The sequence below is a fragment of the Taudactylus pleione genome, unplaced genomic scaffold (assembly GCF_031769625.1).
Source record: "Taudactylus pleione unplaced genomic scaffold, aTauple2 ptg000628l, whole genome shotgun sequence".
NCBI classification, from domain to species: domain Eukaryota; kingdom Metazoa; phylum Chordata; class Amphibia; order Anura; family Myobatrachidae; genus Taudactylus; species Taudactylus pleione.
The window spans coordinates 452,218-468,379 of record NW_028285030.1 but is presented as its reverse complement, the minus strand read 5'-3'; the positions used below and the strand labels follow the sequence as shown (position 1 = coordinate 468,379).

The 16,162-nt window shown below is 41.3% G+C and overlaps 1 protein-coding gene across 3 annotated transcripts in view; it reads left to right on the top strand.

Annotated features, from left to right (window-relative positions):
• MGAT4D (MGAT4 family member D) overlaps positions 1 to 16,162 on the top strand; it is a 242,861-nt gene that overhangs the window by 69,486 nt on the left and 157,213 nt on the right. For all 3 annotated transcript variants that reach the window (XM_088454717.1, XM_088454716.1, XM_088454718.1), the window contains exon 2: positions 13,245 to 13,406. In XM_088454717.1, coding sequence (XP_088310843.1) covers positions 13,245 to 13,406 — 162 coding nt within the window. The remainder of the gene's footprint in view (positions 1 to 13,244; positions 13,407 to 16,162) is intronic.

Below are 16,162 nucleotides of genomic sequence, written 5' to 3'. Positions count from 1 at the left end.
TTTGCAGTAGAGGCGTGGCAGAGCATCACCAGGGATGAAACCCAGCGTCTGGTGATGTCTATGCGTTCCAGACTTCAGGCTGTAATTGCCTGCAAAGGATTTGCAACAAAGTATTAAAAAGTGAAAGTTAGATTTAGGATTGTTTAGTTTGTCCATTACTTTTGGCCCCTTAAAAAGTGGGAGGCACATATAGAAACCATTGTAATTCCTACACCATTCACCTGATTTGGATGTAATTACCCTCAAATTAAATCTGAAAGTCTGCAGTTAAAACACATCTTGTTTGTTTCATTTCAAAGCCATTGTGGTGGTGAATAGAGGACAAAATATGAAAATTCTGTCAATGTCCCAATATTTATGCACCTGTATATATATATATATATATATATATATATATATGTATGTGTGTGTATATATATATATATATATATATATATATATATATATACACTTAAACGACCACATGGGTATCCAGAATGCGTGCACACATATATATATACAGTTGCGATTATAAATAGAAACACACAGCGCACCTTTTCCGCTGCATGAAGACACACAACGCATACTTACATATAATCATAAATATACATGCACTCATAAAAGGTTCCTGCACATTATGGTTTATTTTAAAATTATTAATTATGATGTAAAATGCATGTATATAATATTTATGGTATACAACATGATAGACATGGCATGTTTGGTACTAAACTGACACACTGTTTATTTCCAGATATCCGTGGGCCGATTTCTAATTATTCTACATAGTGTAGTCTTATGTGTGTCTTGATGCAAGAAGTATATGCCCATCATATTTTATATATACGGAGATGTAGTCAGCATCCCGGCTAACGGGATGCTGACAGTCTAAATACCGCCACCGGAATCTCGACAGCAGTTGGGATCCCAGCTCCAGAATACCGACCATTGGCATCCCGAAGGTATGTAACGGGGGTTAGGGGGAGGGTTAGGATTAGGCACAAGGGGTGGAGGGTTAGGTTTAGAGTGTGGGGAGGGGGGTTAGGTTCAGGCACTAAGGGGAACGGTTAGGATTAGGCACTAAGGGGGGAAGGTTAGGTTGATGGTGTGGGGAGGGGGAGTTAGGTTCAGGCACTGGGGGGGGAGGTTAGGGTTAGGCACCAGGAAGGGATGGGTAGGGAGTGGGGGAGGATTAGAATGCCGACCAACAAGTGTCAGTATATTAACAATGTCGGGATCCCGGCGATACCGACTGCTGGCAACCCATACCCAACCCATATTTATGGACATATTTTAGCCCAACATCTGGCAGGTTTGTGCACGTTATGCATGTTTAATTTGTGTTGCATTTATTACATTACATGTGGCACATATAGTGCAATAAATGCAAGCAAAATTAAATTTGTAATCTCCTCTATCCACAGTTTCCTTTTGCATAGTGGCGGTCATTATATTTTTGCACCTGGGCCCATCACTCGCTAGTTCTGTCACTGGACACTTGTCTTTTAGTAACAATCAATTGCTGCGTATGTTATCTATCCTCTGTATTCATGAAAGAAGTGCGTGAGTTTGTAGCTATACATATATGTATTTTAGTGAAAATACCTACTAGTTTCAGAACTCAACCTGTCATTATCAGTAGATATAGTTCATTAACATAAATCAAAACATGTTGGGCTAGTTTCTTCCACCATTGTGCTACAATACATTTATAAAGGCTCATGAAGAAAACAAACCTACTGATTTGCCAAAAATCATTTTGGTTATATATTTCTGTTTACAAATAGGGAATGCCATGTTGAGGTAAATGATCATTTAAAGGCTTATCTGAATTGTTCTCAAATCAATAATGTAAATTGGAGGACTAAATAATGTAGCCAGTAGAATTATTTTGAGGAACCAGGGAATATCCATTGACACCAATATAATTTACTACCAAAATGAGACGCCAGCAGCAATGTTTAAATACATTGGCTACCTGGTTTCTGGCCTGTCCTGTGGTATTTTCCCCTGGTATAAAAATAGAACAGTATGACTGTATTCATTTTCTGCAGGTAATTTAGAAGAAATTAAAACCTCTTGGAATAGTTAGTTAAACAATGGTTGGAATTTAAGACTGACAAGTATTTATTATGTGTACTGTCTCAGCAGGGAAAACCAGTGTACTGTAGGTGGAAAGATCAGTAAATGCGTATTCTCATACCTCATTACATTGGCATTATCACACTTCATTTCCTCCTGTAATATACTTAAAGGAGCCATGCAAGTTTCTGTTTCCCCTGTTTTCTGTTTTAACCATTTTTTGGACATCCCCATCCATTTACCCGGGAGTGGAGGAGATACTATTTTAAAAACAGATATATAACAGAGGAAGAGAATTCTTGTCTGAATTTATTTTATGCTTTTTATTGTTCTTATATAGTTTTTGGTCATTTTCTTTTACCAATAAATTCATGGAAGAGTGCTCTTTCCATAGGGGTTTCAAGTGGGATACGTGTGAAAATTGACTACTATACCGTGTGTTGGTACAAGAAAGATACCTTTATGTGAACGTATTTTTCTATTGTGAGGTGAGTCACAGACGGAAGCCTCCAGAGTATTCAAGGTGTTCCTGTTCCTTAGACATAGCTTGCTGTATATTCTTTCTTCCATTCTCCAAGTGACACTCTCTACCCCGACGCATTACCAGGGGGCTCTACAGGAGCATTACCACGGGGCACTACATGGGCATTAACAGGGGGCACTACAGGGGCATTACCAGGTAGCACTACAGGGACATTACCAGGGGCTCTACAGGAGCATTACTATATGGGGACTACACTGGCATTACTAGAGGGTATTACTATTTGGGCATTATTATGGGGGCATTACCATATGGGCACTACAGGGGCATTACTATGGGGACATTACCATATGGCCACTAGTACAGGGGCATTACCTCAGCGGGCATTACTATAGGTGCACTGCTGAAGGGGCATTACTATGGGGGCACTGCTGCAGGGGGCATTACTATGGGGGAATTACCAGGGGAGGGGCGCCAAATTACTGTCTTGCCCCGGGTGACAAAAACCCTAGTTTCAGCCCTGACTTCATACTTGGTTTGTACTCTGACATGCACTGTCAAGTGTGGGACCTTATATAGACAGGTATATGACTTTCAAAATCATGTACAATCAACTGAATTTACCACAGGACTCCAAAAAGTGAAGCGCTGTGAATACTTAATCCGGATGCACTGTAACCTACTTCCCAACTCCCAGCAGGCCCCTCCCCAGTGACAGGATGGAAGGGAGGTTGCAGCCACAGGGGGCCATCTGAGACCCCCAGACAGGTGAGTATAAATTTTTTTAATATATTTTTTTACACGCTCCAGGTTTTTTAGTGCTGAAAACCCCGCAACCACCTTTTTTTAATTGGACACGTGGGTATCTGGAGCGTGCATACCCGCGGTAATCCAAAATTTGGCGCAAGGTTTTTTACCTCGCTAAATCTTGCGTTCAATTGAATCACCCCCTATGACTATCTACTCTCTCCAGTACAAATGGTCTGAAGCGATTTTGATGATCCGCATGATCTCAAAACACAAGTCTGATGTGCATTACTTAGTAGGAGTATTTTAGCAAAACCTGAAGCTATAACAGTAAGAGCATGATGCCTAAGCTGAGGTAGGACATAGCTGCCCAGGGACGTTTCTAGTGAGGAGGGGGCCCATGTGCAGTCTCTGTCACGGACCCCCTCCTCTCCGTACGGCAGCCGCCAGCGCTAGAGTGATAAACTCTGGGCACTAGAGTGTGCCCAGAGTCTATAGTGCATGCACAGGTAACTGGGAAAATGGGTGTGGCGGCCATTAGCCCTCTACTGTGCATGCGCAAACGACGGGAAAATGGCAGTAGCGGCCATTTTCCAGACGTTTTTACAGTGCCGGACCCCCGCGCCAACGTGGGACTCCGGAGAGGTAAGTGTATTATGAGTGCAGGGTGTGCGGTGCGGGGCCCCCCCCGGAACCCAGGGGCCCGTGTGTCCCGCACACCCTGCACCCATTATAGATATGCCCCTGCAACTGCCTCACCACTTGTCTGTCATGCTTAGTCACAAGCTGGGCCTGAAAGATACTGTACTGACCTGAAATTTAAATTCCAAAGTCAAAACAAATGCACTGAATAGATAAGAAAATTTGCATAACTTTTTATTAACAAATTTATCATCGATCATCTTGTGTACTATGAGCATAGAGCTCTGAGAGCAGTTCCACTGCAACATTAGTTAAGCTTCTTCAGTTTTTACAAAGAAAAAAAAATACATTTAATTTTAGGTTTCACTTAGTTGTTCATTTGTTGGTACCTTTCCATGTATTTGACTATGTACGGCGCCATATTTTCTAACTAATTTTTTTTTTTTCTTTCACTGAATCCTTCTCATACCTAGAATAGTAAACTTACTAAATTTGGTGACATTCTGCCTGACTTCTATTTTTGTGGTGCTTTAAAGGACAATACTTTACATTGATGGCAGGAAGCCATCTGCTGCAAGCCATTGACGGTTTCAACCATTGATAGGCATCACTAGCTTGGAACCCGTGAATACAGAGGACCAAGCAGGGGTGGGTAGGACAAAGCAGGGTGCGATGGGGTGGGGCTAAGTTACACGTAAGGGGGAAAAAAAAACATTGCTGCATCACCATAGGAGCTCTGTCATTAATGGCGGAAAAACATTGGACCTCCCCATCAATGGAGGAGCAATTTTTATTTAATATTTTGATACATTTTTTTTTACAACTCCACGTGTGCGAAAATCCCTAATATGATGCATGTGTCCCTTGGTGTGTAAGCACAGATTGAGATGCATGGTGTGTGAAATGTATTGGGCGTTCCTGGGCTGTGACGGGACAGCGGCTATTCAGATGCATGGCGATGCACTGTCTTATGGGCGTGTTATTGGAGTGTTACTGACTGGTTACAAACTCAGACTTTTGATGGCTCACATTGGACGCCATAATCTGATGCAGAATCTGCATTTAGCATGGGCCTGGTGCAAGTTTCGCTCGTGTGACCAAAGATTGCGTCTATAGCTGTACCAAGCAGGATTTCATTGTCTACAGACGCACAAAGTGGGCAACTCAATCATTGCAGCACAGACGGTGTAATGGTTAGCCTTACACCGTCATAGCACTGAGGTTGTGGGTTTCATTCTCACTACGGCCCTAACTGTGTGGAGTTTGTAATTCTCCCTGTGCTTGCATTTGGCGTGGCCCGCCAGCTGATTACTTCCTGTCGCGATACAAACAGAGCTTGCGTACCAGTGGCCAATCAGCAGTGGTGGCTCCTGATATTCTGCCAGTCCGCAAGCTCTGATTGGCTCACGACCGGAGCCAGATTTTAATTGCGCTGATGCTCTCTTTCCATGTCTGCTGCTCCTGCCGGTGCGCCGGTTGTAATTAGCTGGCAGCCCAGCACCAAATCCACACCTGCCGGCTGCTGATGGCACACAGGCGGAGGCGAGAGGCTGCTCGAGCAACACAGGGAGGTGAGTTGCTGGGGGGGAGGGGGCCATAATGTGTAAGGAGCATTGCAGTGTGGCATAATGTGTAAGGGTTACTACTATTGTGTGGAATAATGTGTTATCTGGGGCAATACTACTATGTGGCATAATCTTTAAAGGGCATTACTGTGTGGTATAATGTGTAAGGGGCATTACTGTATAGTGTAAGGGCCATTACTGTGTGGCATAATGTATAAGGGGCACTACTACAGCGTGGCATCATGTGTATAAGGGGTTCTACTGTGTGGCATAACACAAGTTTTTTGGCAGACTAAGAAATTCCAATGGAGCCAGCCCCGTAACCTGTGTAATTTAATAGTGTCCTCATTTTTAGCGACTGTGTGACAGTGTGTGGCCCTGACGAAGTTCAAACCTAGGCAATAACCTTATCTTTGTCAAACTACACCACCATGCCATAGATGAATAATCTACATAAACAAAACTTATTTGAATTCTACAGTGTGAAACCTAGCAGGAGATTATTTGTATTATTACTGTAAGTGTGTCAGTCTAACAAGACAGATCCTGCAATTACAGACCTCATATATGGCATCTGCAGCACAAAAATGGTTGGTGTCTATGGGGTATATTTACTAAAGTGCGGGTTTTTAGAAGTTGAGATTCTAGCTATTATCTTCTAGAAGGTGCTAGATAAATGTTAAGTAGAATCTGATTGGTTGCTATGGGCAACATCTCCATTTCTAAAATCCCACAGTTTAGTAAATACAGTATACCTCCATAAATCAATGTAAGGCAAGAAAACCTTACATTATACTACTCACAAATACTCCTTTCGGAACGATGACCCAGGAAATACACAGGTTTATCACCCATGAATTTCCTGGCCCTGGTACAGAGCAGGGTCATGGACCTGGGACTTTGTCCTTAGTCGTTTGCATTCACACATAGCAAAAATCCAGGTACAGTATATGCACGTTCACGGGCAAAAAACCCAGGTTTTTGCACTATGGGCCGAATTCAATTAGAGGCGAAATATGACAATTTTATCACCGATGGTGTAATTGGCCGCTATTCACCATAGAACAGGCGAAAACGGGAAACAGGTGAAAAAAGGGAGAAAAAATTGGTGAAATGTTTTCACCATCTCAGACCAGGGGTGGGATGCTCTAATACTTATCAAGTGTTTTTTTAACATCACACATGGCTGCAGCAGGCCCTTTCATAACGATTTTTAAAATTGCGCATTTATGACATTTACGTGGAACAGTAATTTCTTTCTATAATAATTGCTTTCTATAATTTTGTAACTATTTTTCATATACGCAAATTACCACCAACCAACGCAATTTAAGTTACCAAGGTACTTTTATTATGGCCAATCTTATACTTCTAAAATAATTTTCGATGTATGTCAGCCTTTTTTGGGGGTACAGACGCAAATTCCTAACTTTTTAGCATACGTTTTTACCTGTTTTTTTTGCGGAGATTGTCAGATTTTGCCTCTAATTGAATCCGGCCCTATGTGTGAAAGGGGTTTAAGTAATATCTTTAGCAAATGCCTGTAGTCAAAGTCTTTATCATGCAGATCCACCTTTTTAGTTGTTCCTCCAATATTCAAGTAGATGAAAGGACACTTCTGGTACTCAAATCCCTCAACAGACCCTTACCAGAAGGCCTGGCTAGAGTAATGCGCTCCCAGGTCCAACATGCAGTGGTGCTAACTACCAGGTGAGCTGCTCTTTCAGCTTGGCGCTTACCGCCACTGCACTTCCAGCTCATACGGACAAGTGGTGCAGTCAGAGGACCTGCACCCTGCTATTATCAGATATCTGAGCCGCTTGTTTTATTCTGACTTTCCCCTGTTTGCGCCTGGAGCTCATTGTATAGCGGTGCTGACTGTATCACTCGTCTGTCTGGGCTGGAAGTGCTGCAGTGGTGAGTGCCAACCTAAATGATCAGCTCACCCAGTGGTTAACTCCACTGCATGTTGGACCTGGGAGCTCATTACTCTAGCCGGACCTTCTGGTAAAATCATCAGTCATGGATCCATGACTGTTTACATACTGTGTAGTTCCACAAACACACTTCTAGCCATAGGAGACTCTTTCTATTTCCAATATATGCATTGAAATAATTGGGACTAACTATACAAATGGCTCATATTATATTATTCTCTACTAGCGTAAACTTTCATTTCTAGGGCATGTATGTGACTCTAATTATTATCAAGTGCAATATAATGATTTTTTATATTTAATTGTATTGAAATTGTGTATATGTATCTTGTATTAAATCTGTATTTTATTTTGCATTGGTGTGTCTTGACCATTACTTATTCTGCCATACCGGTATTTAATGATTTTTCATATGAATATTCTCTATTGATTAGCTCAGTTTCACAATTTTGATTACTTAGCACCAAGGATACTGCTTTTTCTTGTATGACCATGGCTATCACCCCAAACAGAATTACAGTGTCATATATACTATTTCTAGTGAATTTCTAAGTACATTTTAGTATTTTACAAGTGTTCCTATCAGCGCCAAACATTTCAGCTGTATTGACTTTCTCATGTCAACCTGATGAATGCTGATAAGAGCACTCTCGACCAAACATACCACACCCACTGTAAATATATTTCTCCCCACTCAGCTATTCTCACTTGTACTGTAAGCGATGCGTGCTGCGTGCATACTGCCTTGGCAGTTACATAAATATTTCTGGCATCTTGGCAAATAAATTCATAAATGAGAAACAAATTATTGACATAATGATAGTGTAATATGATAAGATTTATAGTGTTCAGTATATGAATCACTGAACGCTAAGAAATGCTTGCCAGTGTGTAATTGGCAAGCATTTGTTGATTGTGTTAGAAGCAAATTAATCTACTTGAAATCTTGCAATACTACAGTATGTATGCTGCACTACATAAACCGGTGGTACACATGTTTGGAGCGGGACCTCTCCAGATGAGGTTTATTTAACTTTTCATTGAGACCGTCTTTGATTTACATAGACTTAAACAAGCAAAAAGGTAGGGATAATGGGAGAAGCTTGAAGTGCCGGATAGAAAAGTAATATGCACATGTACAAAATTGTGCGATGCGCAATGACCATGTTTAAAAACCATGCTTGAAATGTAGTGTTCAGGAAATAAGGGCTCGATTCAGTCCTCCTCGCTAGATGCGTTCGCTCGCTAGATGTGTATGCAAATTCAGCAAGGCAGGCGATCGCACGGCAAGGCATTAGCACGCCCACTATGTCTTGGCGTGCGATCGCATTGTGTATGCAGACGCCCACCAGCCTGTCTTAAGATGTCCACTTGCACATATCATCTCCAGGAAGTGTATGCAACCATCGGTAACATCGAGTACCATCGGATGCGATCACAGCACTTGTGGTTGACCATACCCTGTCGCAAGCACTGCGAGGGCTTCAGTGTAGATTTCAGCCAAGTGTCATGTACTATGACCCTGTCTCTTAATTATGCACGCCTCTTAAACAGCGTTTAGATGCTCAGGCACGCCTGCGTTCCCACCTCCACTCCCCCGTTTTTAGCGGCCAGCCCCTTTCACCACCCACAATCGGCTTCCCCTGTCACTCATTCAGCTGGGCTGTCTATGCAAAGCGAGCGAACGCTTCCTGATCTCTCGCACTGGTTCGCGCACGTGCACTGCAATGCGTACGCATGCGCAGAATGCAAACAATTTCTGGCTGTGTGCAAATGCATCTTAGCAAGTGGGTCTGAATCAGGCCCTAAGTGCCTTAGAAGTATCCGCAATCCTTGTCTGCTGCTCAATCTTAGGACAGTAGTGATTTGAAGTTACTGTAAAGTATCAGTACAGTACATATGTTGTAACGCATGGTAAATTGAGCGTAAGTACAGTATGGTCAGCAAGCGCATTTATGGGGTTTTAGGGGAGGGGATGAGATGGCCTATTATTGTGTGGAGTTTTGGGGGAGAGTGAGCTATGACCCGTTGTCAGACGGGCTATGGCTGTGTCCCAGCTTAGAATTGTTTTTATTGTTGGAAGATGTGTGTAATTTCTGCTTTATCCATCTGCCATTGGTCATGTGACATGTATTATATTATGGGGGGGTTGCAATCTTAGTTTATTGAGAGACTGCACATTCGATTACATGGGATAAAAGAACATCAATGTACACATCAGCAAGATATATGCCTCTGGCTACCACATGGAAAGAGATGCGGTATGGGTGTTGGAAATCCTGAGGTCCAGAGCTTGAACTTCAGTAGAACTACAAATCAGCCAGGGAAAAAGAAACTAAAAAAAAGCACTAGACATCCATCAGGGTGTATAGAATGGGATGCTGTCAATATCCTAGCAAAGGGGATGCCGGCGTGTTAAATGCCGGCTCCGGAATCCCAACACTTGTCAGAATCCCGGTGCTGGCATCTCAATGGTAAGTAGTTGGGTTAGCCACTAGGGGGAAGGTTAGGCACTAGGGAGGAGGGTTACGTTTAGGGTGCAGGGAGGGAGAGGTAGGGTTAGGAAAAGGGTTAGGATACCTACCGACAGGTGTCGGTATCCCTAACCCTACCTGGATGCCAGCATCAGGATTTTGACCACCGGGATGCCGAGCGCCGACATCCCATACCCAACCCATATAGAATATATTAGTTCAGATATGTTTACTAATTAGGCTACCTAAGTCTCGCTTCATATCAGGACTTTTCTCGGGCTGCACCCACCCTGTGGAATGCCCTCCCATGCACAATAAGACTTTCCACTAGTTTCCAAACATTCAAGCGTTCTCTGAAAACTCACCTCTTTAGACAAGCTTATCAGATTCCAGGACCGCCCACCTAACCTTTTATAGCTCCCTATCTAACTCTCTTCTTATAGTAAACACCTATCACATCTTCTCTTTCTTCAATTGAACATCCTCCTAACCCTAGGCCAACTTTCCAGTGTGATTGGATTATACAGCCCACCAAGAATATCTGCAATTGGGCTGGACCAATTTGCAATAGCACCTCTCCTTGTGTATCAACACCTATTTCCCTATAGATTGTAAGCTTGTGAGCAGGGCCCTCTTAACCTTATGTATGTCATGTATGTATGTCTTTTACAACCCAGTATAATGTTAATCTTGATTCAAATTGTAAAGCGCAACGGAATTTGCTGCGCTATATAAGAAACTGTTAATAAATAAATAATAAATAAATATCGCTGGCTAATTTCGGTAGTATACCAAAGGTTCTCTATTAATAGTTCTCACCATCTTTCTCCACAGATTGTTCTGGCACAGCAAGCTCTGCAGGTGGGAGAGGTGGTCCATCTAGTCTTGCAGTAGCTCAATTCCAGGTAGTTGAGAAGCCATTCAACCACCGCCTGCAGCACTAGCTTTCCCTACTACTCCCTCTCCTTTTGCTGGATATGCAGCCACAACACCACCACTTGTTGGTTGAGGACCTTCTACTTCGCTGGGTAGAGGCTGTGTCTGGGCTTCAATTAGAGTAGTGAGGGGGCTTAACCACCCTGCAGCTCTCTACTGAGTCTGTGCTAGACATTAAGCCCTAATATATAATAATGGAGTGAGGGCTTTCTGTGCTTAGATTATTTGATTAGTATGTTGAATGCAGGTATCTCCATAGCTCCTTATTGGCCTGAATATAATTGATAAGGAGTATTCTGAGGTGCCTACCATCTTGCAGTGACACAAGATCACTTGACACCTTGGGCTAGATTTTCATTTTTCAAATGCAAACTGCTTAGTAAATCTAGACCCATAGCTGGAACTGATTTTTGGAATTATTTGGAGGAAATGTAGAGTTTGCAAACAATGTTGTCAGAGTGGACTTTAATGAGGAGATATGTTTCTGCTCCTACAACTTATTCCAGTGTGTTAGGGTAGGACCAATAATGGGGTGCATTAAAGTAGGTTTTACCTCTATTGCAGCACACACATTGCTTGTCCTCCTTCATCGATGTTTCGGTTAGGATTATACCCAGCAAGACTGTGTCACAATAGGCTAGATAAGTGTGTGACGTGAAGACCTCCTAGGTGCTTGTGTATGTATAAAATATCTTGCTTAAAGAGTGACTTCCAACCAGGCCTCACAAAGTCTCTTATAACACATCTATATGACCATTTGTGGAGCATGTGTATGGCAAGAGTTTGTAGAAGGTGTAGGATTCCTGGAAGAATATTAATTTTTATGTTACTTCTCCTCTGCTTTAATTCTTTTACGTATTTTTTTGTACAGTGAAATGGAAGTTGCATCTCTATAAATGATCAGGTACTTAATTTGAGTTGTTTGCTAAGAGAAAGTAAAATACTGTTTCAGGCTCTCAATGACAGCAAGGAAGGTGTCACGATTAAGAGCAGCGGATTTAGAATAATTGATCTTCAAATTGGAAAGATTTCCAAAGGTCCGAAATTTTGAAACAAGGTTTAGCATTGAAATGACAGGATTGGTAATCATTGCTAAGAGGTCAGCCACATAAAGAACCAACTTATAGTCTTTATTACCCACGGTTACTCCTTTAACTAACAGGGTTTACCCTAACGTCTCTTGCCAAGGTCTTCATTCAGAGCACAAAGATCAGTGGCGAGAGTGTGCACTCTTGTTTAGTTATTTTAACTGGGTCTGAAAGGTCAACATACATTTTAACCCTGGCTGCAGGATTTTTGTATAGAGCCTGTATCCTGAGGAGTTCCAGTGTAACCTAAACCCAAATGTTGCAACAGCCAATATGAAATCCCAATTTATCATGTGTAATGCCTTTTTGACATCTTATTTTGTTTTTAGATGTGTTTTTCATACAGACAAATGTTAGAGGACAGTTCGTATAAATCATGTCTCAGTGGTGGGAGTACTTTTAAATAATCTGTTTTGAAACTTGTAGACACAGTGGGGGCGATTCAATTGTTTTCGCCGGCGGCTGGTATTGCCGGGCACCTAACGGAGTAATTCAATTCAAAATCCTGGTTTTCGGCGCCCTAACCTGGACTTTACACACGTTTAGTCATTTAACATTGCTAAACCTGATCTAATTACCCGTGAAGAGCGTGATAATTACTGCAACCTAAAAAACTATTGAATTGCATCCAGAGAAGCCTTATAATGTGCAGAATTTGATCTATAATCATAACTTAAAAGTGATTATTGGTATAAAATAAAATGTTGTCATACTGGTTTTTCCAAAATGTTTTATGTCAAGGTGGCCAATGTAGTTACAGCCAGTTATGTTAATATACTGCAATACTTTGAAGATCTTTTTTTTTTTTCCTAGCTCTAAAACCAGCACTTGGTGAATGGCATTTGCATTGCAGCACTTTTGCATGGATCAAGGTCCCTGGAGTTTTGAGTACATGTATCTGAAAAGCATTAGTTGGTCATTAGTAAGCTTCTTTGTCACTGAGGAATACACTGAAACAATCTTGTTTGTGGATTGCGTAATAGGAAGCTTAAAGGCACTTAACAAATGTGCATTCCACAGTTTTTCGTACATCCATTTTTATTTAATTTTCAGTTGTTGAGTCCCTTAAAGTCTGACCAAATAAAATGTCTCCTAACATGAACACCAATCAGTGAAATGCATGAGGAAATTGGACAGAGGGCATATAAAGGAATACTACTCATAAATGCAAGTTGTTTTATAGAAAAAAAAAAATCTGGGGTTTAGAAGCTTATCAGGATTTAGAATGTGTTTTAGATAATGCTTTGGTCAAATAGAGTTTTATTTTTCGTTTGCACATTTAGTTTTCAATAATCCAACCTCTTACTTTTCAGAATATGGGATGGACACATATGAAAAGCAGTTTTTAGAACTACAACAAAGGCTGTTCCATGCAGAGAAAGAGAATCAGAAGAGGTCCCGAGATCTCAGCACTGTTCTAGAGGAGATTAAACGGGCAGTTGCAGAGAAGAGAAACGTGTTTGAGAATCACACAGGTATTACTCGATTTTTATATGACTTTACACATACTTTCACACATGTAAGCCAGGGCTTTTTTTCTAATGGTACGCAGTAATGGCACTTTGGCCCTCATTCAGAGGCGGTCGCTCGGGAGCGATCGGTCGAACCCAAAGTGATCGAGAATATGCAAAACGAGCGCTCAATTGCAACGCACATCGTAAGCGCGGAAACACTCACAACAATGAAAGCACACCTCCTATCTCTACGGCCTAATTCAGAGTCGGTCGCAGGCGGCAACCTACTTCAGCACGATTAACACCTGTTACAGTGTTAATTGCCTACAGACATCGGTTGAGGCAGAAACCATCGCCTGCACTGGCAATGCTTAAGGTAGACCCTGGGCTACCTTTAGCACTACGAGCAGTAGCATCGTTATTGCAACGAGATGACGTGTGTGATGACTCGCTCTGTAATATATGCACGCCCTTAAAACGCCCTTTTTAAGGTCAACCACGCCTGCGTGCGCACCACCACACCCCCGTTCACAAGCACCTTCCCCTGTACGGCACGAAATGTCAATCACAGCTACGACCTCGTAGTGACTAGCGAGCAAGAGGATTGCGGTCAGAAAGACAGGCTTGCGCACGCGCACTGCCATGTGTACTCATGCGCAGTTGAATAAAACATTGCTCGCTACGTCCAATCGCTCCGTGCGACCACCTATGAATGAGGTCCTTTGTTTTTTTCCTTTGATGTACATGTTAATTATTATAACTAGTTCTAGAAACAAGAAGAAATCGGTAAAATAATTTAAGAAATTAATAAAATAACCATCTGAAGACTTGTTGAGAGTGTAGGAGCTACTATACATCTTATATCAACTTGTAAATCAAGATGAGTGCCAGCAACTTTTTCCTAAAGAAAAAGTACTGATCATAACTAAATCTATATACTGTACATGAAAACAAAACTTAGTGTCTAATAATGTGATAGCAGAAATGATTCCTAAAGTTATATGTATACATAGTGCATTTGCTGTTGATGTGGGGACTGTTGATCTGCACACATTTTTGGATCAGGGAACAGCTAAATACTGTATTAATTGAAATGGCTAGATGGAGTAGCTCCTGACAGTAGGATGGGCACTTTAGGTCATTATTATCCTAGGTGGTAATGCAGCTTTAATGTGAAAAATACAACTATGAGTTCCTGTCCCCCAGTCATTTATATGTTCTATGATATCAGAATGTTGGATGTGTATAATAGTCTGTGAGTAATTAGCTAAAGGAGTTTGGGTTAATTGTAGCTCGCCTATTAATTATCATTTCTGTTATCATTTTCACACAAAAAAATAAGTGTTTTTATTAAGGAAAATTTTATTTTTCGGACATTTTATACATATAACATCAACAATAATAAACAAGAACATGTGTGGAAATATTTACTAATAGACCATTAAGATAGAAAGACACAAGTGTACATATCAATCAATCAATCTAATATTGTGAATGAATATTAGATAGATCAAATGTCCATGTAACTTAATATATTCAAGAAAGAAGAAGGAAAAAGAAAGGAAATGAGAGGAGCTAGGAGGGATAGATAGGTCATATGTCTGCAATGGGCTGCTGGAGGATCTCCCAGGAACATTCTGATTTCATATTGCGTAAGTTATTTTCATATTTAAACATTTCTAAATCGACCGTTTTTATTTCATTTTACCAACCACTATTAAGAGAAAATATTACCAAAATATAGGCCAGACAACAGAACACCCAACAGCTAACTATGGTTCCTGGATCTCAGTGGTCCTGCTGAAAAGACCATAAGTATTCCTGTACTCACCTTTGCTGAGTTTCCTACTCAGCACAGTAACTCCACTTGAGTTTGTTTTACTCTTCAGGTTGTGGGTTCTTGCAGGCTCCTCCAGTGGTGGGAAAACCCTACCTGACTTCCTCAGGAATCACTTACTGGAACACACAGTCACAGGTAAAGGGGATAAGCCACTTCACAGGTTTATTAGATTAAATGCCTGGTAACCTATGGATTGACACCTTGTGGATTGTGGCTGATGTTTGTAAATAATTTCTTAATGAAATAATGCTGGAAATCACCTACTGGCGCTCCCCCAATCACATGCTTCTGATGAAGGACTAACAAGTCTGAAACGCGTTAAGCACAGGCTCCAAGGACTGCATCCATCACTGGTAGAGGACTGGCTTTACTTGCTTCACTCTTGGCATATCACTGCATCCGGAACTGGTGTCTTTGCCTTCCTTATACCATCTAAGGAATACAAGGAGGGAGCTCATTCATATGCTGCTGCTGTACCACGTTGAATGGATTTTACATGCCTGATTTTTTTCTGCAGTTTGTGAGTGTAATCTATCATTAAAATACATTTTGTTTTAGTTTGAATTACACTAAAGAGTGATCCCACATTAAGGATTCAACAAGCTCTTAGCGAACTAGTTTTAAAAGCTTTTAATGATAATGTTATTACTAAAAAAGAATAAGATTTTTTACTGATTAAAGACCCATCTGTACCAACGATGTATGTGTTACCGAAAGTTCATAAGGACCCTCTCCACCCTCCTGGTCGACCTATAGTATCGGGCTGTAATAGCCTAACCAGTAATCTATCAGCCATGATTGATTTTTATTTGCAGCCTCTGGTCCAAACAACCAAAGCTTACTTAAAAGATACAAGTGATGTATTACACAAGGTTTCACATTTAAAATGGCAGGAGGGTGAAATTTTGTGTAGTGCAGATGTGAGCATGCTATATAC